At 40.0% G+C, this 26,198-nt stretch overlaps 1 protein-coding gene across 9 annotated transcripts in view; it reads left to right on the forward strand.

Moving 5' to 3' along the window:
• The window catches only part of nfasca (neurofascin homolog (chicken) a), a 108,479-nt gene that overhangs the window by 53,492 nt on the left and 28,789 nt on the right, over nt 1–26,198 (forward strand). For 4 of the 9 annotated variants that reach the window (XM_077203404.1, XM_077203406.1, XM_077203405.1 and 1 more), the window contains exons 3-24: nt 2,698–2,871; nt 7,447–7,552; nt 8,568–8,758; nt 9,594–9,716; nt 14,099–14,269; nt 14,597–14,644; nt 17,254–17,365; nt 17,573–17,757; nt 17,854–17,985; nt 18,074–18,217; nt 18,306–18,417; nt 19,049–19,215; nt 19,359–19,506; nt 19,703–19,839; nt 20,735–20,836; nt 21,669–21,866; nt 22,026–22,096; nt 22,182–22,404; nt 22,507–22,622; nt 22,743–22,953; nt 23,071–23,190; nt 24,963–25,136. In XM_077203404.1, the coding sequence (XP_077059519.1) occupies nt 2,778–2,871; nt 7,447–7,552; nt 8,568–8,758; nt 9,594–9,716; nt 14,099–14,269; nt 14,597–14,644; nt 17,254–17,365; nt 17,573–17,757; nt 17,854–17,985; nt 18,074–18,217; nt 18,306–18,417; nt 19,049–19,215; nt 19,359–19,506; nt 19,703–19,839; nt 20,735–20,836; nt 21,669–21,866; nt 22,026–22,096; nt 22,182–22,404; nt 22,507–22,622; nt 22,743–22,953; nt 23,071–23,190; nt 24,963–25,136 (3,085 nt within the window). In that variant the 5' untranslated portion in view covers nt 2,698–2,777. Of the gene's footprint in view, nt 1–2,697; nt 2,893–5,955; nt 5,974–7,446; nt 7,553–8,567; nt 8,759–9,593; nt 9,717–14,098; nt 14,270–14,596; nt 14,645–17,253; nt 17,366–17,572; nt 17,758–17,853; nt 17,986–18,073; nt 18,218–18,305; nt 18,418–19,048; nt 19,216–19,358; nt 19,507–19,702; nt 19,840–20,567; nt 20,610–20,734; nt 20,837–21,668; nt 21,867–22,025; nt 22,097–22,181; nt 22,405–22,506; nt 22,623–22,742; nt 22,954–23,070; nt 23,191–24,962; nt 25,137–25,396; nt 25,427–26,198 lie in introns of all 9 variants that reach the window. The other 5 variants (XM_077203402.1, XM_077203401.1, XM_077203399.1 and 2 more) reach the window with 4 other exon arrangements.

Here is a 26,198-nt window from a genome sequence, read left to right on the forward strand (position 1 = left end):
TTAATTTAGCGCTTGTTGTTGAATTATAGATCTTATGAATTAAATGAAGGAGATTACTCAGTGAGTGACTAAACCATGGCTTGTCTTGCCTTTGGCAGGATGCAAACTGTATTCCACTCCGTCTAGGATGTGTGCCACGAGTCATTGCTGGGGTCACAGAGGGGGCTCTAACACATGCTATTAGGCCACATGCTTCTCTGTAATCTCAATATACTACAGCTCACCGAGCAAAAAACACTTAATCAGATGTACCTATATCCCTTGTTCGCTCCATTAGAATAAACTGAAAGTCCTCTGTAGGATGTGGTGGTGAGACTGGAAATGCTGTTGGTTTCTTTGAGTCTTTTAACTGTATTTGGGTTAGATCATTCCTGTACTGACATTCAGCATATTGGGAGTTTCTCAGACAGCAGAGCCTGCCAAAGAACTCTTGCCAGAGTTTCGTCCTGGAGGCATGTATGCTATATAAATGTGTGTATGTGTGTGTATGCATGCATATGTACTGTATCAGATCTATTATGGCAAGACTCTTTTACCTTGACAGCAGAGTGGGGAAAGATTGAGCAGTTTCCTGTAATTGTGCTTATGGGATTTCAGGCAGCAAAAAAGTTTTTTCTCTTTGAAAGAGTTTGAACGAGAAATAAAAGGATGCAGGGGTCCCTGGGCTGACAGTGACCTCTGTGGCAGATTTTTTCTGGCTTAAGCCCATCTTCTCTCCAGGCCTCAGACTGTCTCTCTTACTAGCCACCTGGACTCTGTTATGACGGGAATGATGGTCAAGATGAAGGACATTTTTTAGACTAGTTCACTGCATCTTTCTAGTTTTTTGTTTACTCTCAATCTTTGTCTCATCACATACAATAAGTCTGGAATAACTAGTTAAAAGTAGCAATGCTACTAATAACTGTATTTTGGAGTAGTGTTTCTTATAATTCAATAATTTTCAATACAAGGAAGCTTTCCTGTAACAAGCTGCTTTATCCATAGCAGTGTAGCTACTCACTAAATTGCTTCTTTGTCATATTTTTAAAGCAAGCATTGTATTGCAAATATGTTTTTTTTATTGTAATAACTTTATAAAATAATATCATATTTAGTTCCATGCTTAGTTTTACCTAAGTTATAAAATTGTTTGTGTTTTTAGCTTTATTGGAGGTATTTATTGTAAATGTATCTGATCAAATGTTGTTAAATGCATTGATTTGTTGAATCCAGGAGGTTCCCATTCGTTGAAACTAATTACCACAAAAAAGGAATTATATTTATAGTTGTAAACAGTTTTATTATTTAAACAGCAAGCAAGGAATAAAGAAAAATAAGAACACTAAAAGAACACATTTATTATTCATATGCCTAATATGTCAAAAAACATCTCTGTTGATGTTTATTGCCTGTTCACATTGAGTTATGAATTACATGAATCATGTAAATTATAGCTTATGCTATATTTTCAATTCAAAACGGTGAAATTGACACACAAAGAAATGGAACTGTCAGTGGTTGACCCTTATTTCTTAATGTAAAACAGTTGTAAATATTAAATGTTTAGCTACATCTCAGCTCAACTGTAACAGTAAAGCCCGCATTCTTTCCTTCGTTTTGCTTTCATAATCTAAAATTACGAGTAGCTTGTATTTTAAAAAAGCTACAATTTTTAAAGTTGCTTCCCCTACAATGATTCTTACAGTAATAAGTTTTAGCCCTTCTTGACTGAGTGACATGAAGCAGAGGCATGTGTTCTCTTCCTTTGGGGCAGATGAAGTACTTGATCCAATTCGCATTTTCCATCTGTTTAGTAGTTCATTTCACACTTTGAACTGACAGATAATACAGTTTGTAGTATCTGATTAATCAAACAACAACCTACAAGAGCAGAAGGCTGTAATATAATTGTTCCAGATTTAATGTGTTCAGTTTAGCGAAGAGAGAAAGGAGGCAGTGAGGTATATGGCATGCTTCAACCACCAATCTTGTTCCTGAAATTAATTTTTTTTTGCACACTGTATAATAAAGGGTCTTGCTACCCAGACCACCCTAGGCGTGTGAATTATGGCCATGACTGTTCATTTGCATAATTACGCTAATATCAACTATAAGTAGATGGCATCTGCAGGGAAGGGTTTGTCACTGACCTCCAGACTGTGTGTGTGCTGTTCTTCAAAGAGAGTAGAGGAAAGTCTGGAGTGTCAGGTTTATGAAAGCAGGATTTGACAGATGTACTAGTGCAGAGAAACAGAGCTGCCAAAGCATACAGCTAAATCCAGATGAGTTAACATCTGCCATCAGACCTCAGTGGTTTGTATATTAGCCCTGTCCTCCATCTTGGGGTTCAGTGACCCTGTCAAGGGGACCGATTGACCAGCAAGAGTCTTTTTCTTCCTGCTTTGGAGGTTTTGTATGGTGATGTGTAGGTGTGATGCGCTGATGCTGCATTCATCTGTAAGAGGGCCAATGGCTCCAGGGAATGCTTGTGTCAACTGCAAATGTAGGCCAGCTGAACACCTCCACGTATGCACAGCCCACGCCTGCAGTACACACTCACAACTGTGTATTTTAACGTTTAAGGGTGTCCCTGCAAAATCTATGAGAAGTCTGTTTTTGTTTGTTTGGAAGGCCAGTGGCACCCCCTAAATGTCACAGTAATGTCAAAAGGATTATTCAGTGAAGTTCCTTAACAAGCAGTTTTTCTTTTCACAGATAACACAACAAAGCTAAAAGTGTGCAACTAAATCAGTAGAGAGCTGGGACGGGACGGGTCAGCCAATTGGAGGAGAGAGATGTGGACGCAGGGGCGGTGGGCGGCACTGGCGGTGTTGTCAATAATCTTGCTGCTGTCAAAGGAAGCGGCTCCAATTGAAGTCCCACTGGACCGTAAGTCATCAACATATATATGTATATATATATATATATATATATGAAATATTTTGTTGATCCTGGAATAACATTCCTGTTTGAAAATTTTGTCCTAACACTATCCCTACCCCTAAATCTAACCCCACCCATAACTTATCCCTAAAGTCAGAGGTAAATGATATTGCTGAATAACACTGATGTAGAAGCACCTAACCCTGGTTGTAAGCCAAATCTGATTGGTTGATTGGAATGTTATTCCAGGATCAACAAAGTTGTTCATGATCACGTTCATCATATAAGGACAGAGAATAACATGCAGTCCCATCCCCCATCATATACGAACACGCACTCATATTTAGACCTCCACAGTGTGCCACTTTAACACGCAACATAAATGATATACTCTGCACTAAGTGTGTATTTGATGAGGTTTTCTAACCTCTCTTTGAGGATTAATGGGGTTATTGTTCTGCCATTATGCATTAAATAAATAATTAAATAATAGACGTGACATCCATTTACCAACTTTGCCATTTATGTTTATGCAAGAAACAAGCTTTCATAACCCGACTAAACCAATACTATTTGAATGTTTTCTCAGATAAAATCACAGCACTACACTAAATTATAATGGTTGTTCTCAACTGGTTTTGCTTTAGGATCCAGATTTTACAGTGGACAATGCTGTGCCACAATAATGGATTGCACAAAATATTATCTCTGGTGTCATGCTCTCTTAGCAGTTCCACTTAAGACCGATTAGTCAGCAAAGCAAAATTGAAAATATGTAGTTTTGTACATTTATAGCATCCTGCGAGACACTGGTCTATATCATGGTCATACCATTTATGAAACATAATAAATGAGTAAAATCCATTATATCCGCACTGCATCTGCAACAAAGAAACCAATAAATCCACTCCGCCTTCTGTTGTCTGTTCTACCCCTCAATTCTTTTCAGTTTCCTTCTAATAATAGCAGTCCAGGTTTGTCTTTATCTCTTATGAAAAATGATTTGAAAGCTCATACAGAGCGAGACAACCCCAGCGGCGCTCAGTGCTCACCAGCTTCAACAATAGAGGGATCTTCATTCTGACCAGGGGCTGTCAGCACCTCCCCAGCTCCCCTTCTCCGCCTATATTCCCAAAGCGCCACCATTCGCTTTCCTTTCTCTTTTTCTCATTTGGCCTTTTTCTCATTCCGTCTTTGGCAACTACTCTCCCCCATCTATCTCTAGCTTTCAATACAGGCTCTGGCCCCGTCTGTGTGAATCTCTATTGATCTGTGTAGATGGAGAAGTTTGGACCACTGATCCTGTCTCTGAGCACTTCATAATACCCCTCTGACCTCTTGACCTCTCTGAATGTATGCAGCAGCAGGGCTACTGGGAAATGACAGGCATCTGATCTCGCTATTAGTGACTGCTGTGTCTTCATTTGTACGCTTATACTCCATATTACACGCACCATAAGCAGGACTCGTAATTTTCAGACCAAGACCTAGTTTGGATAGAGAAACAAACATATATGTATACAATACATATAAGATGAAATTGGGTTTATAATATCATATTAATGATTTGTATACTTTATGATGCTTAAAATACAAATACATTGCTGGTCAAAAGTTTGGAGACAGTTGGATTATTTAATGTTTTTTTGAAGAAATCTTTTATTCCTACAAAGTCTGCATTTATTTGATCAAAAATACAATAATACTAAAACAGTAATATAGTGAAATATGATTCCAGTTTAAAATGACTGTTTTTCTATTTTAATATATTTTAAAATGTAATTTATTGATGGCAAAGCTGAATTTTCAGGATCATTACAGTCTTCAGTGTCATTTGATCATTCAAAAATAATTGTAATATGCTGATTTGATGCTAAAGAAACATTTCTTAATATCAATGTTGAAAAGAACACCATGTAACAATGTAACAGTCTTTACTATCACTTTTAATGAATGTAATGCCCGCCCCCCAACCCCCCAACTTTTGAACAGCACTGTATACTGTATGTAGGAGGAAGGACTTAAACATTTAACTGAACTTTAGCTTCTTAACTTTGGCTTAGTATACCCAAAAGCCAGTCATACAGTGTGAGTAACTGTTTAATTTTAAGGTGGACTTTTTTTTAAGACTTGTATTTGTTTTGATATTAGTTCAAACAATAATTGTCAGACCTCCTTCAGAAGACCCCTGATCTAAACGATGAATTGAACTTGAGATATGACTTTAAGCATCTCTCCATTATTTCCCTAATGTTTCTTCACTCCTAACACTTCCCCCGAAATGTGATTTCTATTGACAAGGGTTGTCATCGTGTCCCAGCTGACCTTACACATGCGCTCACACACACTAACACATATGTTGCACATGACGTCCCATCCCCCGTGACCTTGCTCATGTGATGAATGGCACAGAGCCAGAGATGCACCTGTCGCTATCCCATGAAAAGCACCACAGACACATGGACACATGCTTTCTCATACTACAACCGGAGGATGAAGGTCATATTCCTTTAATTAGCAAAGCACAATCGCAAAAGCAATTCTTGACTCTTCTGATAACATACATCATAGTGATTGAGGTTATTATCAAATGTGAGCGAACCCCCCCTAGGGGCTGTCGCTTTAACCGACTGACAAAGAAAGACAGTCGAAGATTAAATATGCTGCCATGTGGGGAAGACAAATGCACTGATTATGATTTGCTAATGTGACAGTGATGTATTTTTGGTATGATGTTCTGTTTTTTCAGAAGAGTCTTATTAATATGCCCTCTCTATTTATTTGCAATTTTCTCTCTGCTTCCTTCATCTGGCGGCCCTTTAACAGGTAGGTTCATTTGTTTGGTTGCTTTTTTTGGTATTACAATGTTAAAGTAGATATAGTGTTGTGTGTATAATAACTAGTAATTCAGTTTGCAGTTTAGCAGAAATTAACTAAAATAAATGTTTGTCTTAGAACTGTATTAAATGTTTTAATTATTGTCTTCTCTACAGTCATTATTTAACATCTCCCATGTTTCCTCACTCTTTCTTTTAACTATTCCCACAATTAATGTTTTTCTCTCCATCTGCCCCTCCTTGGAACTAACAGCAAAGATCCAGCAAGAGCGTAAGTGCTTCATTAACACGGATTAACTTGTTCATTTAATCAGCGGCTGGTTTTAATACAGCTTCCAACAAAACTTATCTCATCAGAAATCTAAAGAACAGAATTATTGTTGTTGAACATGGCCCAATCTCTTTTTACAATTAGAGCAAATACAGTCCCCAAAAACCATTGAAAATACCCTCAAACACAGTCTCCAGAGAGCTTGCATAAGTTCACTGTGCTACTCCCGATAAATTACAAAGTCTATCATTTATTAAAGCTGATTAATATTCTAATGTAAGCCCAAGAGCATGTCTGTTTGGCAGGCCATGTCTCTGAGAGGAAGGATTACTTCAGGGGTTTGTTAGCCGTGCCAGAATACCCACAGTTCTCAGCCAGCTAGAAGTAGAGCAAAGCAGTCAAGAATCTTGTGGCTAATCATGTATCACACTCAATGAGTATAATACAGTGAACTCAGAGACTAATAGGTACAATTTGGTTAAATGCAATAGAGTGCAACAGTGCCCGCCCACTTTTTCACCGGCCTTTGTTTCGCCCAATCTATTGATTTAAATATGCTAATTATATATATAAAAACAATATATTTATATTTATTGCAAAATATGCATATTCAGTATATAAAGATATTTAAGTAGTTTGAGAAAGTGTAAGGAAACTGACACCACGGCTGGATCCGAAATCACATACTTCCTTTCTTTATAGTTGGTGAAAAACAGTATTTGAGAAAAGAAGTTTGTCAGAATTCACAGTACTCATAAAAGTAAACCCGGATGTCCTATTACTTCAAGCCAGATTCTGAAGTGTGCATACAATGGACACTTTATTCCATGAGGCCAATTTTGATGTTAAACAACATTTTTTAACCAAGTTGATAGCTTCAACAAAAGCATATATGCCTGCCATTAATTATCAACCTCGTAGCTAACAGTATGTCTTTAAAGGTTCATTGGTTATCGTTTAATAACCTATGAATGAGAAAGTGAATGATTTTTACTTCCAGAACCTGAATGTTGCACTCTATTGTCCATTGACGAAATTTGTATTACATAATGGCCATGTAGCATAGTAGCTACTAGTTAAAGGGATATTGTGTCCACTGAATCTTACATCTTACAATCTCTCACACCTTTTTGTGAGGAATATACTGATTCTACACCATTTTTATTTTTCGGGGGGTAAATTGTGATAAACGAAGCTGGTACAATAATCTTATCAAATTAGCCAGTATATTTAGTAAACAAACACACAAGCGGCAGGGAATTTGAATTTTATGTTTTTCCATCAAAACTGTATCTTTCACTAATTGTATCTATATTTTGTTACTAAGAGTGAATAGAACAACCTTTTTTTAGTTTGTACTGTAGACAGCAGCGAGAAATGCAACGCTTCCATATGTATACATGACATTGAGTTGAGTGTTCTTCCACAGTGCTGTTGAGATAAGACTCTCTTTCTTTGTCCCTCCTTCCACAGTGAAACAGCCCCCCACCATTGTGAAGCAGTCACTAAAGGACTACATTGTGGACCCCAGAGATAACATCATCATTGAATGCGAGGCCAAGGGGAACCCCGTGCCAACGTGAGAATGGATGAAACATCTTTTTCTTTGTGCCGTCTCTTCCTCTCTATCTTTTTGTCTCCAACTCTCGCCACTTCTACATTTCCAGTTTGTCAGCAACCTCTTACTGTATACGTCAATTTCCACCTTACATTATCCTGTCCTTCTCTTTCTCATTCTTTCACTTCTGTCGCCGTCTAATTAAACCCGACGGCCATTAGTCTCGGCATGACAAAGACCAGTGACACCCAATGCCCCAACCTGACAGTGGCGTTGCCAGTTTTGTCCACCCTCCCTCCCACTTGTAGCCTTCTCATGCCATCAGATATGCAGGGGCGCTCACTCTGGCTCTTGTTACTTGTGCTTGTTTGTGAAAAGCAGGCCTGACCAGCTCAACACAGTGTGGCCATTCAGACGGCCTTTTTGTTTATTGGTATGTTGGGCTTTACAAATCCCTCCACTCAGCCTGGTCCGCAAAACAATTGTGGTCTAATAATACGCTCAGTTTAGTGTTCACGCTCACAGAATATTCAGTAGGTTAGTAAATGGCACCCAGTCAACTCCAGGCACGCAATCCTACTCTTTTTCAAAGTCGCAATGAAACGGAAGATCTTTTTCTTCCATATTGTGACTTTACATACAAGTGAAACGGATTATCGAAAAATAAAAAAGATGTTGGGCGAAGACTTGGTTCTATCCATCGGTTGTTGATTGGATGGATGCAGATCTGAATGCAAACTAGCAACTGTAAGAAAGTTTATGTGGACGAAATGAGAAGTCTGTCTTTTCACTGGAAGATCGAATTATGACATTTTTTATTAAAATTACAAATAAAAAATAAATAAACATATGCACAAATGAATTGCTCACATTAGGGGGATTGAGTAAATTTCCATTTCATGTCAACTTTGGTTTGGTATTCATGTTGTTGGTTTGATGTGTGTGTAAATCCCCTTATTAAAAAACTCCAACAATGGACCTATTACATAAACTGCGTCAAGTTGGCACAAATCCTGTTTGTGACCGGTCTGTGCAGGTTTCAGTGGCGGCGGAATGGGAAGTTCTTTAACGTGGGGAAGGACCCGCGGGTGACCATGCGGATTCGTTCCGGAACTCTGGAGTTCAGGAGCAGTGGGAAACCGGAAGATTATGAAGGAGAGTACCAGTGCTTTGCCTCCAACGACTTTGGCACAGCAATTTCCAACAAAATCCTGCTTCGAGTGTCAAGTGAGGGCTGGTTTACTGTAATGTCAAAGCACAACATGTACTGCACACAACATGCACTTAATGCAAACTGACTGTATAGGGATTGTAAATTATGTCATCATTTATATATCACCGTCAAGTTGTTTCAAAGCCCATATGACTTTTGTTGTGGTTGTGGTTTATAATATACTTTATTTAAGTATACATGACATAATATATGAGATTGTATGTGGGATAGTGTATATTGTAGTTCTATATGTTCTACTTTTTTAAAGCATACAAATGCATTTGTATTTAAAAATACAATAATAAAAGGTGAATGACATTTGTAGAACATGTGGAACACAAAAGTAGAAGATTTTGTCATATCGTGGAAAATGTCCACATGATGCTATATTTTAAGTCTTCTGAAGTCAAACAGCATTTGCTTATACGGATAATCTTCCCCTCAGTCTTAGCTATTTTATCTCAGTTTCAGTTTCTATTCGTTACAAAACATACAGAAACCAGTGTCATTTGAAAGGGTTACCTTTGTTCCTTATCTACCCCTAAAAGGTTAGAGTATGTTAGATTATTAATATGTAGTAATATGTAGAATATTTAGAGGTAAAAAAAGTACAGTTATCCCTTTAAGGGTACAGTGACAAGCTGTACAATTCTTGCAGATTTTTTTCGACAGTGTACGGACTACTTTTATGATACATTTATGGTGCTCTATTATAATTTTGGAACAACATGAGGGTGACAACATTTTTGGGTGAACTATCCATTTAAAAGTAATATGCACACCACTTACAATAGAGTGGTGTCATTGTTTTATATTCCCTGATCTGGTGAAATTGTCTCCATTGCTCAGAGTCTCCACTGTGGCCGAAAGAGGTTCTGGAGCCGGTAACTGTGCGTGAGGGGGTATCACTCATCCTGCCCTGCAACCCTCCCCCTGGTCTCCCCCCTCCTGAAACCTTCTGGATGGACAGCTGTGAGTTTTGCTCATCACTTCCTGTGATTGATTGTGTCTAATTTCTTAACCTTACCCATCCTCTCCTTCACCTTCACGCTCTGTTTTACCTCTTCCTCAAACCTCCATCTCACTTCCTCTTACTTTCTGTCTCTCTCTCAGTCTCTCAGTCTGTGTCCTCTGCACAGCAGTGTCAGTTACTGCATTAGTGCTGAGCTAGTGCATGTATGCGAATCTGCACTACCTGATAAAAAAGCTGAGAGAGCAGAAACAAGCATGGCACTGAAACATTTCAGCAGACCTAGAATCAAGAAACATAGACAGACACATACGCTGGACTGCTTTGATCACACATATTGACTGTTTGTCATCATCGGTACAGTGATAAATGGCTCTTTTGAAATGTGTCAGTGAAAATGAGAAGTATTAATCATAAGGATGATTAATAAGGACTTCTAGCTTGAATTTCAATACTTCCATTGATGAGTGAGTATAGTCCTGAATTCTATAAAGAACTTTCTAGAACACTCCATTTTCATTGGTCAAACTGATAACCTTGTCTCAAACTAACACTATTGGTTAAGCCAGTGTTCCCTATCTACTTCGAGTGAAGCTAAACGAGCCAATGCACATTGGCGTGCAATCATTTGCATCAGCTGTTCAGCCACGCAGCGCGGATATATAATGAGCAGCAGGTGCGATTGCACTTAAGTCTTTTGCTTCGGAGCCAAGCACTTTGATGCTCTCTACAACACATGAGTGAGCCTTTTTGGACCTCTCCACCCTGGTGCGGGCGTCACAGCACAGCAGCGCGAGCGGTCTTTTCTATCTCTCTCTTTCTGTTTTTTTCTTTTTTCTTGCCTCTTCGGCGACGCTGTCGAGAACTTCGCCCAGAAGTTCTCGGCTGTACAAAAGTAGACAGAAGCCATCAAACACATCCTGCCGTGGCGGTCAGCTGCTGCCTCCAACCCACCGCCCCCGCGGCTCCTCAGTCTGCTTCTTGCAGGGGGCGCCTGCCCTCGCTCCCGCACCGCAGCAGCAGCCTCCACCTAAACGCCCCGCCCGTCCAGACCCCCACCAATGGGGGAGGTAAAGCCAAGGGTAAGCGGCCCTCGGACGGGCGACCAGGGAATGGTGACCGAACCGCTCCTTCCACCGGAAGAGGGTCGGGTGGAAATTCCTTTGTTTCCTTTTGTTTGTGTTCCGGTGCTGGCCTCAAAGCCGGCGGTACCTAAATTCTCAATAAAAAGGCAGTTTCTTTCATCTCTGGGTCCGAAGAGGTCCCGGAGAGCTGTGGGGGGAGATTATCCTCACCACTCTCATCTGCCTCTTCTATCGCCAGCGGGCAGAAGTGTGCGGTTCGAGAACGCTACCAAGCCGCCTCCTGCCCCGTGGAACCAGGTAAGTGTTGCACAATACACTCAGAAGTCCACTACGGGCAGCCTCCCAGAGAGAGCCTCCCGAGCCGCTTCTCTGCGTTCCACCTCGCTGCCCCACTGCTTGTACGACTATGGTCCATTTGGTCCTGCTTGTACGGTCTCTGCGAGCCTGGTTAGTGCTCCCCAGTACGTCTCGCTGGCTCATTCAGACCATCAGGCTCGGCTATGCAATTCAGTTTGTCCGGCGTCCCCCCAAGTTTCGAGCCATCCACTCCACTACAGTGAGAGCAGCCTATGCCCATGTCCTGCGGGCGGAGATCGCAGTCCTACTGGAGAAGGACGCGATAGAGTTGGTCCCTCCAGCCGATATGAGGTCAAGGTGCTACAGTCCCTACTTCATTGTACCCAAGAAAAGCTGTGGGTTACGACCGATCTTGGACCTGCGAGATTTGAATCGGAGTCTCCACAAGCTACCGTTCAAAATGCTCACGCAGAAACGCTTTTTTAAATGTATCCGTCCCCGAGATTGGTTTGCAGCGATTAACCTGAAGGACGCGTACTTTCATGTCTCGATTCTTCCTCGACACAGGCCATTTCTGCGCTTTGCGTTCGAGGGTTGAGCATATCAAAACAAGGTCCTGCCCTTCGGGCTGTCCCTGTCTCCCCGTGTCTTCACGAAAGTCATGGAGAGGGCCATTGTTCCCATGAGAGAACAGGGCGTTCGCATCCTCAACTATTTCGACGACTGCCTCATACTAGCACACTCTCGAAATCAGTTATGCGAACACAGGGACCTCGTGCACAGGCACCTCAGCCAGTTGGGACTTCAGGTCAACTGGGAAAAGAGCAAACTCTCCCCCGTGCAGAGGATCTCTTTTCTCGGTATGGAGTTGGATTCGGTCGCTCAGACAGTGCGCCTCACAGAGGAACGCGCTCAGTCGGTGCTGAACTGCTTAAACACTTTCAAATGCAAGACGGTGGCCCCACTGACATTCTTTCAGAGGCTCCTGAGGCATATGGCAGCGGCAGCAGCGGCAACTCCGCTCGGGCTGCTCCATATGAGACCGCTTCAGCACTGGCTTCACGGCTGAGTCCCGAGATGGCCGTGGCATTGCGGCACTCACAAGGTGACAATCACACCGGCGTGCCGCCAGACCTTCAGCCCGTGGTCAGACCCCTCGTTCCTGCGGGCAGGAGTGCCCTTGGAACAGGTGTCCAGGCATGCTGTGGTATTCACAGATGCCTCTGCCACAGGCTGGGTTGGCATGTACAACGGGCATGCAGTGTCAGGGATGTGGACTGGCCCCCAACTGCTTTGGCTCATCAATTGCCTCAGTTGTTAGCAGTATGTCTCGCTCTGAGCCGCTTAAAAAGGCCGCTACAGGGCAGAGACGTGCTGGTCTGTATGGACAACACTGCGACCGTTGCGTACATCAACCGACAAAGTGGTCTACACTCCCGTCGCATGTCGCAACTCGCCTGCCATCTCCTCCTCTGGAGTCAGAATCATCGGAGGTCACTTCGCACCATTTATGTCCCTGTTGTGCTCAACCGCGTGGCCGACGAGCTTTCACAAGCTGTGCTCCCGGGAGAATGGCCACCCCCAGGCGGTTCAGCTGATCTGGAGAGAGTATGGGGAGGCTCAGGTAGACCTCAGGTAGGCCTCCTCAGAGACCTCCCACTGCCAGCTGTTTTACTCCCTCACCGAGGGAACACTCGGCACGGGCGCACTGACACACAGCTAGAGGTAGAGTGGTAGAGGCTTGCACAGGGCGCTGGATGGGGTGCAGCAGCTGTGGCGCTTTGGTAGGGATTCCTATTCGTCGGTCACGACGTACGCAGACAGTGACCGACTGATAGCGAACATCTCGGTTACGTACGGTAACCCTTGTTCCCTGAAGGAGGGAACGGAGACGTCCGTCCCGTCGCCACATCTGCTGCCGCCCGCTGGGGAGGCCAGCTTATCAGGCTTGGCTCCGAAGCAAAAAACAGAAGTGCAATCGCACCTTCTGCTCATTATATACCCGCGCTGCGTGGCTGAACAGCTGATGCAAACCATTGCACGCCAATGTGCATTGGCTCGTTTAGTTTCGCTCGAAGTAGATTGGCCTCTCTACTAAGATTCCTATTCGTCGGTCACAATGTGCGTCTCTTCTCTACGTTTTCTTCCATAAATGTTGGGCTCGAACAAACAAAGAAATATTTTGATTGTGCCACCATTTTTTGGCTAAATTAATTTATTCTGTACATATAATGTAGTTATTTTTGCATTATTAAACTGGCATAAGATAAAGAATTTAAAAAGGATGAACAAATATTAAAATCGTGGCCATCATTAGTAAATCGATAACCTATAAAAGATGGCGTATAAAGATGATCGATTATATTCTATATTTTGTATTAAAAATAAAACACTGAAACCTCAGTGTTTAAGTACTACATAATGTACAGTATTAAAAATGTATTTATTTTAAATATATAAGATTACATTTAACAGTAATTAAATATTTCATTGTTTTTAAATTATTAGTGTTAATTATTAGATTAACTTTCGCAGAGGTAATCTAAATGTAAAAATAGGGGAAATGAGCATGCATAATTAAATATACAGTTACAACTGATACAATACATTACAAACATCTCTAATATCATGTGGTATTGATATACTGTGCATTACTTTACCTTTAAGATACTGTCTAACTTCTTTGCATGTGAGATAATATCCATCACTAGAATGTCATGTGATCACTAAACTTTTTGATCCACAAGGCCGGAGTCACCGTTATTAAATCCAGACCCAGTGTTGATTAGTGCAGAACGTCTTGTCTTCATCTCGTACTCCTTTCCCTTGAGTGTCACATTTGCTGAGCCTTGTGATGTTTCAGGGCAGAAGAAGATAATCATGACTGTGATTCTCACGCTCATCTTGAGCATTATTTCTTCTGTTGCCTGTCGGCTATTGCATATCAAATGAAGTTGAACAAATGAGTCTGGATTCTCTTTTCTTTTTGTCTCTCTCCACAGCCATTATGCCTATACCACAGGACAAGAGGGTGTCAATGGGTCTGAATGGTGACTTGTTCTTCTCCAATGTTCTGGCTAAAGACGCCAACGCTGACTACAGCTGCAATGCTCGCTTCGAGTTCACACACACCATTCAGCAGAAGAACCCCTACACCCTTAAAGTGCAAACAAGTGAGTAGAGATTACTGATGATTCAGGATTATGAATTATCTTTTATTTGATGTTGTTACTCTGAAAAAGTGCTGCTGCTGGTGAATATTGTGGTCCATCTAGTGGTGAGGAGGTAGTATTGCAGTATCTTAATGGACATTTACCTTTGATGGTTGTCTTTGTGTTTTATTAGGATTACCTTTATTTATTGCTATCACAGTTTCAGTGATGTTTGAGGGACTATGCATCTTCCATTTAATTCAGTATTGTTCTGTTCTTCCCGGTTGCAAAAATTTTTTTTTTTCTGTATTTGTATGTATGTTGATTAAACTGCAACTTTATTCACAGAGGAACCTTATAATGACACCTTTCTCAACTCCACTGATCTGTATGGTGGTGAGTTCCACACACTGCTAGTCTGTTTTCTGTGTGCTTCTGTAAAAGAACACTAACAGAGTTAGCAATGCTGTTTCTAACCACATACAGCAGAGGAAATGCTGAGATAGTGTGTCTGTTATGTAATACACAGTGTAAAGAAAGATGTTCAACGTTATATTTATTGACCGTGGAACTTACCACTCGGTGCTTATGTTACTTACAATATTTTTAATAAATCAGTCTAAGTAGTTTTTGGGGTCAGCTATTTAGTCATATTTTGAAGAACCAGTATTCAAATTTATCCGGTAATTGCTTTCATTATCCTTATCACGTTGCTCATTATAGATATATGGATATGGAAGTAAGGAGATTAGGCAAGAGGCAAGAGGTGCTCATTAATATTTCAGCAACATTAATCCAATGATAACCATGTGCAAAACCGCACATATGTATCCAAGGATATGGCCTAAGGGTGGCACTGAATATATGAAGAAAATGTGTAAATCGCAAACCCTGTCAAAAACAAGCCATAGATCCTATTTCACCCCAAAATCAAATGGAATATATTCGCATAATTCCCCCAAAATCTGGATTTTACGGATGATTTTCATTGTTTGTTTTTTTACTTTTTATTTTTATTAACTACCATGACGTATACATACTTTAATCTTTAATATTCATTAAAATTATATATTTTTAATTATTTAAATTTCTTTAAGTTTCTTGTATGAATGTTCAAATAAAACATATATATATATATATATATATATATATATATATATATATATATACATTTAGTATATATAAGATGTATAATAAAATACATTTTATATAATATATAATTTGGGGTTAATTATGACCCAGACTTGTTCTTGATAGGCTTTTTGAGAGTCACCCATATTATATGACGATGTTGTCAGGACCAGGGTTCACTGACAGACACAATCTTTTTAAAGCTATCTTCTTGTCTCAAATGTATAGTCTCCGCCAGGGCATTGTGGGGTCGCACTGACAGAGAACTGGCACCGCTGTCACCACAGACACACGTGACCGTGGCGTGAAACATGTGTTCCTGGCAGCTTCATAGTCTAATCTCCCAGGCGTTGTCCTCCCACTTAATGACACCAACAAAGGCTGTTGTCACTCCCTCTTCAAGAGCACTATTCGTAATGCTAATATAGCTGAGAGCTAATCTTACTGCTAGATATACATTACAATAGAGACTAATACTGCCATGCTCATCAAGTCTTCCTCAGGGAGAAGATTGTCTGTGTCTTCTCATAACCAGGGTTTTATGTCCACAACTAACCATCTGTCTGTCGTCACAGCTCTTGATTCTTTTTTTCATGCTTATGTCAATTTTGCATAAAGATTTCAAATGATTTTACAGAAATAATGATGATACAACAACAGTCTATTATGATGCCTTTTTATATTTGTTTGAAATAAAATATAACGTTTCAAAAGTTTGGGGTCGGTGCAATTTTTTTTAAAGAAATTAATACTTCTATTCAGTAAGGATTCAATCAGTTGATCAAAAGAGACAGCAAAGATATTTATAAGGTTACAAAATATTTGTATTTTAAATAAATGCTGTTCTTTTGTATCACTGTTTTCACAAAAATGTAAGCAGCACAACTGTTTTTTAACATTGATAAAAATAAGAAATATTTCTTGAGCACTAAATCAGCATATTAGAATAATTTATTAAGATCATGTGGCACTCTGTTTATTAAATTTATTAAAATAGAAAACCGTAATAATATTGCTAAATATTACTGTTTGTTTTACTTTACTTTTGATCAAATAAATGCAGCCTTGATGAGCATAAGAGACTTACCTACCCTACATTTTTTAACTGTAGTGTGAATTTGTTTGAAAAAAATAACCATTTTTGTAACTTTTGATTCTTATGCCGGTAGTGTGACATATTGTTTTGCTTGAATTCTTTAAAGTTTAAAAAATAAAAAATGTCACTGATGAAAAATATATATATTTCCTGTATGCAAATGTAACATCTTCTTTATGTGAGAAATGGAAATATTGGAACCATGTTTCCACCTTAAGGTGATGATACACAGGGCAACTTTTTGAGCAATGTTCCTGGACAATGTTGCCGTCAACGGGCAACCAGATGAGACACAGGGCCCACGACCGATCTAAATTATCATGACAGAAATGTAGTGCCCATTTTTAATGGGAAAATGCCCAAGCAACAATCGCTCGGCAAGATTGCCCAGCAACATTACTCAAAAAGTTGCCCTGTTTATCATCACCTTCAGAGTAAAACAAAAAAATAAGTTATTTCTGACTTTGTTTCTCAAAACTGTGACTGTATCTCAATGTGACTGACTATTTCTTGGTTTAAACTTTCTTTCACAATTATCTTTATATTTTTTACTTTGAGGTGTGGAAACAGATTCCTATAGCTACCAACACATTATGACTGATGATTAATTAAAGCATTAATAAAAGAGTATATTGTTCATTTGCTAGAACATTACTAACATTAATCCATAACAGTGCAACATTATATTATAGCTTATAATAATTGTGTGTAGTTTCTCCTAACTCAAACCAGTGTCTCTTTCTGTGCATGTTAACAGTTTTCTCCTTCTTTTCCACAGTGCGAAATGTACCAGAAACCCAGCCTACCTTTCTGTCTCCAAAGGGCTTAGCCAGCTCCAAGATCGTGCTCCGAGGGGAACAGCTTCTTCTGGAGTGTATAGGAGCTGGAGTGTGAGTGTATACCAGTCTTATTTTTTGTATTATTCATTTACTTATAGTATTTCATAATATTTAGAAGTAGCTTTTATTTAAAAGTAAATTTCTATTTAGATGTAATTTTAACAATTCAAGTTTTAGGTAGACCGCATATTCAGTATGTTCTTTTTATCAGTTACAATTAAGTAATGTCCTGTTCTTTTTCATTTTCCCCTTTCCCAGCCCAACTCCTTCCATTGATTGGTTCAAAAGAGGAGGAGACTTGCCAGCAAAAAAAGTCAAGCTTGAGAACTTCAATAAAACTTTACGCATCCTCAATGTGTCCGAAGAAGACTCTGGCGGCTACATCTGCATGGCCAGCAACAAGATGGGCAGCATTCGCCATTCTGTTGAAGTCCAGGTCAAAGGTGGGCCTTAGAGAAACAGCAACTGATGCTTCTTGTTCATGACATGTATGCTCTTTCTTTTACTGACTTCTATGATTTCTTTATTGGCTTGAAAAGCTGCACCCTATTGGCTAGATAAGCCCACCAATCTGGTACTTGCCCCTGAGGAGAATGGACGGTTAGTGTGTCGTGCCAATGGTAACCCTAAACCCACCATCCAATGGCTGGTGAATGGGGAACCTATTGAAAGTGAGTCAACTGTTTTTCCTGTTCTAACAGTTGGAATCATTGTCCACAAAGCAGCAATGCATACTTTTTCCTACTCTTTGTGTAAAAGGTTCACTACCGAACCCAAACCAGCAAGTTCTTGGGGATACCATCATGTTCCATTCGGTCCAGATCGGAAGCAGCGCAGTGTACCAGTGTAACGCCTCCAATGAGCACGGTTACCTACTGGCCAATGCTTTTGTTAGCATCCTGGGTAAAAACAATGGAGTTAATCGTTCAAAATGTTCAGAGGGGGCATATAATGCACTGATTGTGAAATGTTAGTGTTGTTTTCTTTCCAGACATGGCACCGCGAATGCTAGGTCCAAAGAATCAGCTGATCAAAGTCATTGAAAACAACAGAACCTTCCTTGACTGCCCTTTCTTTGGCTCACCATTCCCTGTACTGCGCTGGTGAGCTTACGTTTGATACAGATACTCCTCAAAAGTTTGGGTTCGGTAAGATTTTTTAATGATTTTAAAAGAAGTCTCTTGCTTACCAAGGCTGCATTTATTTGATCAAAAATACAGTAAAAAATTAATATTGTAAAATATTATTACAAAATATTTATCACACACTGTTTTCTATTTTCATTATTTTAAAATGTAATTTATTCCTGGAATATTCAGTATCATTACTCCAGTCTTCAGTGTCACATAACCCTTCAGAAATCATTCTAATATGCTGGTTTGTTGCTCAAGAAACATTTCTGAATATTATCATTGTTAAAAACTGTTGTGGTGTATAATGTTTTTTTGTGTGGAAACTGACACGTTCAACACAACAGCATTTCTTTGAAATCTGAGATTATAATTGTCTTTACTGTCACTTTTTATTAAAGGCATAGTTCACCCAAAAATGAAAATGATGTCATTAATTACTCACCCTCATGTCGTTCCAAACCCGTAAGACTTTCTTTCATCTTCAGAACACAAATGAAGATCTTTCATAGACTGTCAATGGAGAGACCGCAAACTTTTGAACAGTAGTGAATTAGAATAAAAATTTGATTTAAAAAAATCTAGGATACATGTTTGTGTTTAGGTTTAAGAATGGCCTAGGCAGTGGTCTGGATGGTGGTCAGTACAAGCTGTACCCAAACGGTACTTTGGAGATCAATCAAGCCCGGCCAGAAGACCAAGGCACCTACACCTGTGTCGCCAGCAACATCCTTGGCAAGATGGAGAATCAGGTGCGCCTGGAGGTTAAAGGTGAGATCAGAAGCATTAATCATTAAGTCAGACTTGTACATACGCACACTGTGGCTTTAATTTTAATCAAGAAAAAATGACATTATTGCCCATGTGTGAACCTATGAATGCCTTCATTTACTCTGTGTTGTGCTTCATTTCAGAGCCCACAAGGATAGTGCGGGCACCCGAGCATGTCACAAAACCCAGAGGGAGCACGGTTCGCTTTGACTGTCGAGTTAAACGTGATTCTTCCCTTCCTGTTACGGTCACATGGCTGAAAGATGACAAACCTCTAAGCTTCAGCTGGACGTAATGTCACATAACTTTACACTTGTACAATTTAATCATAATTAGACTGAACACTATTTTTCACTCTTATATACCAAATTCACTTTCAGCAAAAAGAATACTCTTATGCTCACCAAGGCTTCATTTATATATTTAATCAACAATTCCTGTGATGGCCATGCTGAATTTTCTGTACGTAATCTAATTTGTCATCTAGTTTTGGTGGCCGGTTGAGAAAGGATGATGAGTCCTTGACTATTCAGAATGTCAATCCAGAAGATGGAGGAACCTACACATGCACTGCCAAATCTGAGATAGATGAGGACTCTGCCTCAGCTCGCCTTACAGTTATAGGTACACACACGCTCACACACAGCTTACAATAAATGTAGGTCCTCTTTTATGCACTTTTCTCATGTTCCTAATGGCTAGTATCTTACTTCATAATATATACTAAGCGGAAATGGGCATGTGGAACAGTCACATATCCAGAGGATATTAAACTTCCCTAATTTTTTTTTTGTTTGTTTTACTTTTAGTAACTTATAGATCTGTCCCTATCAAAATAACTCCACAACATTTCCAGTTATGGAAAATTTTAAGTTTTCTTAATAGTCTGCTTGAAGATTACTACTGTTGTGGCTCTTTCATTAGCTATAAACTGTTTGACTGCATCCAAAATCGCATACTTCTACTAAATAGTATAGTACTCATAAAAGTAAACCCGGATGACCTATTTCTTCCGGCGAGATTCTAAAGTGTGCATACGATGGACACTTTACTAACCCATGAGGCCACGGGAGAGGTTTTGTTAATGGAGGTGAAGCGACACAACTGATGATTGTAGGTCACGTGATGATGAAAACATGGCAAATATAGTGTTTCCGGATTACATTCATACTACAAAAATTGATTCTACATAGAACATACTTTTTTAGAGGGCGTGAAGTAATTACTTATTTAAAAAATTGACCTTCTCAAGAGAGTATGCGATTTCGGATGCAGCCATCGTTTCTCATTATATTTATCTACTAATAGTCACACTAACCCTTGACCTCTGACCTTTGGCCTTTACCTCATAGAGGATGACATCTCTTCTGCCTCAAATCGTAGTGCCTCTGCAGGTAACATATCAAAGACAGTTATTTCTAATGTCCTATTAAAGCCTCTAACAATCACCCTTTTTAACTTAGAATAATTAGTGGTTGTGTAAGTTAACAAGGTTAATTAATATACTGTTCTCCTCCAGGTCGACCTGACCCCCCTCAGGATCTTGAGCTTTCGGACCCTTCAGCACGTAGTGTCAGACTCACCTGGGTGCCTGGGAGTGAAAACAACAGTCCTGTTACGCGTAAGTTCAGAGTTCAGATCAAGTATCATGTCTTGAAAGGCTTTTAAAGTCAAATGAGTGAACTTTGTCAACACCTCTTTCACTGCTTTTAATAGTGCTCTTGTGTTTACTTACTACTTGTTTTAAAAACACAAATCTGGTTAATCAGTCAAGTAAATATGACCTTATGAGCATTTACAATTTGTGCTGTTGTGATGTTTCCATTGCAAACAACTCTGAATGAATCTTCTTAGTGTTTGATTCAAGATTTGCACATAATCAAAGTGTTGCCAACTTTTTTCAAGGGAAAGAAGCTAAAGCCTGTTCAAAAAGTCACAAAGTTTCACCAGATGATGGCATGCAATTAGCATATTTGTGATGTCATTGTGTCCATTCTGCCTAATCCTGCTGCGTTTTTTTGTTCTTTGCCAGTAGATCACGTGTAGAACTTTCCACTCCCATCAGTGCTTTTTTAAAATTGCGATTCACACTAATTTGCCCTGTTTAGTAAATCTGACCCATAGTTGCTAAGTTGGCAACACTGCTCATAATGCAAAAAAAAAAAAAAAACAGAAATCACCGTGGCGCCATCTAGTGGTTAATAGATTCAAATGATTCAAACAAATAATTTGTTTCTTTTTTAGATTGACTCTCAGCTTTAAGTATGTGAGTTTTACCTGAATCAAAATATTATTTCATCTTTAATATAATTGCTGTTTTTAAAAATGAATAGTCTACCATTCAAATACTCAGACTTGAGTTTCCCACTCTGTGTAGGACTGATATCTCTACCTCTTCCTTTTTAATGACTAATAGCAGGAATTTAAACTATCAAACTGTTTCCTTACTACAGAATTCCTCGTCCAGTTTGAAGAGGACAAGTGGGAGCCGGGCAAGTGGCAGAACCTGTCTATATATGATGGCAACCTAAACTCAGTGAACCTGCAACTGTCACCCTTTGTCAACTACCAGTTCAGAGTGATTGCTATCAATGCTGTGGGACAGAGTCAACCCAGCCACCCTTCTGCACGCTATCAGACCAGTGGAGCCCGTAAGTGATCACTTATATTGCCCTGATAGTAATTCGTTCAAAAATCTACATTTTTGCTTTTTTATGCACCCATAGAAGTTTTAGCTGGTTAGTATTATGTTGAGAATTTGGCAAAATTATAAGTTGAGACATTTACTTACATATAATGATTTGTTTTAGCTCCTGATGTTATCCCTGGTGGACTTCAAGGCTGGGGAAACAAGAAGAACAACATGGAGATCACATGGCAGGTAAATGGACTGGAATTATTGTAATACCTTGAAAAAGCAGACAGATGTGACTGTTAGTGAACTAATGTATCTGTACATGTCACAGCCCCTTCAGAACACAGAAAGGAATGGGCCAAACCTGCGATATGTGGTCTCCTGGAGAAGGAAAGACACGGAGCAAGAGTGGAATAACATAACTACAATCAGAGCAAAGCACATTATCCATAATACAGACACCTATGTCCCATACGAGATCAAAATACAGGCCATTAATGACTTTGGACACAGCCCAGAGTCAAACGTAGTCATCGGTTACACTGGGGAAGACAGTAAGTAATAACATTTCATATTTAATGACACTTTAATAGTCATTAACAGATAGTGGTGCATCTTTGTTGGTCTATTTTGGACTAATACTATTTCCCCATCAGAACCGTCCGCTGCACCAACAGAACTCAGGGTGTCGAAGATCAACAGCACCAAAGTTAATGTTCACTGGGTGCCTGTGGACCCCAGCACTGTGAACGGAGAGTTTAAAGAGTACAAGGTGTCTGCCCACACATCTGCATGACACAAAAACATACAGGATCTCCTGCATTAACCATGCATTTGCACTTACTGAATGTGCTAACGTTGCTCATTCACATCTCTTTTATTATATTCTCAGTTGTACTACTGGCGAGAGGCCAGCCTCATCAAAGGCCTGAAAGTAAATAAGACAAAGTTGCATAAAGGTTTCTTCACCACTGCCGAACATCCCTCTGGCATCCTGACAGAGCTTTTTCCATACAGCAAATATAAGATATACATGGTGGTGGCTAATAGAGAGCATGAGGGACCACAAAGTAACACTGTGGAGTTTTACACCAAGGAGGGAGGTAGGATTCACGATGCTCTGCTTTTAGTGGTGTAGCATTATCCATGATGAAGCATCAAATAATGTGATGTTTGTAACAAAAAGCAGATTACTAATGGCTTTCATATTCCTTTCATAGAGCCAGGAGCTCCAAAGTACTTTAGGATTCAGAGGCACACAGACAGGGTTCACCTGAAGTGGGACAAGCCACAGGAGCCGAACGGTGTCCTGATTGGATACACACTCCAATACCACACAGGTGAGCTCACCTTGAACCAAAGGAAGCCTCAAAAATTGGTGAATAAACATTCAGAGAGCAGAGTTTCATGCCTAGTTTATCTTAAAGGGTTTGTTCACCCAAACATTAATTACTAATTAATTGTCATTAATTACTCACCCTCATGTCATTCCAAACCCATAAGATCTTCGTTCATCTTCAGAACACAAATTAAGATATTTTTGATGAAATTTGAGAGCTTTCTGACCCCCCTAGACACATCAATGTTATTATCACTTTCAAGGAACTACCCAGAAAGGTAGTAAAGACATCGTTAAATAGTCCATGTGACTTAGGGCTTGCACAGACTAGTCGAGTAGTCGAGAGATCGACTACTTCAACCACTAGTCGGCGCTGTTGGAAACAATCGACTACTCGAGTGCCCATTAACCATAAATGAATTCAAAATGGTGAATGTCACCAACAGACACCAGACATCAGATGTGTGGAATTATTTCATCAAGGATGACAAAAATATCATAATTTGCCAATTCTATAAGAGGCCATTCACATATAAAAACGCCTAAAAACGCTCTCCTTCTTTCCACAAGTGCTTGCGCTCCCATGGCGTCTGTCGGTGCTATGCAACCATGAACTGCACTCTCTCCATGATGACAAGGAAGTATCAGCAAATGATTAATGATTTCTAGCCCTTGCATTAGCTTTACTACTAGATATATTTATGGAGATGAGAAATAAAAACCCGCAGTTAACAGCTATGATCAGCTGTTCGGCCGAGTTTTCGGTGTTGTTACGGTAATGCAAGCTTATCGGTTGGTTTTTGTCTCATGACCTGCGGTGCACTTGCGGCATTCTGAAAATTGAGATGCGGCATAGGCGCTCCTGTAAAAAACGAGCACGCCTACATTTGAAATAACAAGCTTGAGCGCGCAAAAGAAGCGATATGTGAACTGCCCCTAAAAGCGGACATTGCGTCTGTAATGAAAGGCTTTACTCTGTTACATGAAAATTAAAATATGTAATGTCATAATTATAATGTTCTTATAATTTTACTTATGTAGTTTATTAAGTAAACTCTTATGTAACAATTACATAAGAGTTTACTTGTGTAATTGTTGCATTAGGCTATAAATTAATTAAACATTTATTGATAAGAACTATTTCATGTCTTTTCATTTACAGTAGCATGAACCACGAGTAGTCGAGTTACTCGAGTATTGTTTTGTTAAGAAATCGACTAGCAGAAATCAGTAGTCTTGCAACCCCTAATGTGACCACAGTGTAACATTTAACCTTAATGTTATGAAGCGACGAGAATACTTTATGTGCGCAAAAACACCCCAAAAATAACAACTTTATTCAACTATTTCTTCTCTTCCGTGTCAGTGGGAACAGCGTCAGAGACTGACATGGGAGAGAAGAGATTGTTGAATAAAGTAGGTTTTTTTTTTTTTTTTTCCTCTTCATAACATTAAGGTTGAATCACTGTAGTCAGATGGACTATTTTAATTATGTCTTTACTACCTTTCTGGGGCTTGAAAGTGATAATAACATTGCCGTCTATAGAGTGGTCAAAAAGAACTTGTATTTCATCAAAAATATCTTAATTTGTGTTTCAAAGATGATCGATGGTCTTATGGGTTTGGAACGACATGAGGGTGAGTAATTAATAGTAATTTTGGGTGAACTAACCCTTTTAGGCTAGAATGCACGGCACAACTTTTGCCGAGATGTTTGTTATTATTTTTTCAAAAAGTGCATTTGTTCAATCTGTTCTGTTTGTTCTGCTCTAGTGAACGGGACGCAGGCGGGAGAGAGGAAGGTCCAGAGTTTCCTACCCAATGTTACGGAGTACATCATGGATCTGCCTCACCGCTTAACACGGTTCAAGTTCTACCTAGCAGCTCGCACACAGGTCGGCGCAGGAGAGGTGTACGCCGTGGAGTCGCCACATTTCGCGAATGAAGGTCAGCAAGGAAGTCGTGTCACTCTGTCGTGTCACTGAGCTGTTAGTGAATCTGAGAGCAGAATCATTGGGTGTTTTGTCTGTGCTCCACCCTGTCGTTCTCTTTCCTTCTAATAATACTTTTCTGTCTCATTGTTTCCTGATGCTTTGTGGTGTCTTTAACTCGATCTCTTTCTCTCTTAACTGCTTGATTTCTTCTTTGTCTTCTCTGACTTGCTCTCACCTCTTCTCCTCCTGTCTTTCCTGTGGTGTTGACTGAAGGCACCCCAGATACTGATTCTACAGTTGTAGGTAATGGGGAAATGGACTGTCTACCTGCCCGTCTATCTCTTGCCCTGCAATTTGTCTCTGCTTCAGCCTCTGTCTGCCTTTCCCTCAAATACTGTCTATCTACCTTTTAAAAATATGACAGTGCAGCTGAGTGCTTAAACTCACAAACACAGTTGAGATTCCTAGCCAAACACAGATACTCTCTTAAACAGTTTTACCAACACTAGGAAGTTATACATATGTTTGATTAAAGGTGAAGTGGGTAAGTTTAGAAAAGTCAGCACCCAAATGGAATTGCAATCTTTTTCTTTTTTTGAGTGGCATGTCTGGATCAGTATTACAAGGCTATTATAAAGATTATATTAAAAAAAAAATCTCACCGTCTTCACTCGGACGCGCGCTTCTATCTATCGCCGTTGCGGAGACTCTATTCGTTGCAGAGACTCTCTACTCTGCACAGTTTGACCAGCGGGCAGCGGCCGCACACCAGGGCGCCGGATGGGGTGTTGCTAAGAACTTGCAATGTATATCTATCAGACCGGCCCTCGCAGCCTCTAAACACTACCGGCCCACCGGGAAATGTCCAGACTCTCCCAATTGTCACTCCGTTACTGACCGGCGGCCACAGTATCACTTGTGCTCGCACATGCAGTCATCTCGCTGTAGTGTTTGTCTCATGACAGCTGCAGCTTCTTTGCTGCGTGCGTGAGGAGAAAAAACAGACGTCCATTAGGGAGGCACTGGAAGCGTGCGTTGCACACACCAACATTAAATACGTCTCTTACTAATCGGG

The sequence above is a fragment of the Siphateles boraxobius genome, unplaced genomic scaffold (genome assembly GCF_051911475.1).
Source record: "Siphateles boraxobius isolate OS27281-9 unplaced genomic scaffold, OSU_SipBor_1 5, whole genome shotgun sequence".
NCBI lineage: Eukaryota > Metazoa > Chordata > Actinopteri > Cypriniformes > Leuciscidae > Siphateles > Siphateles boraxobius.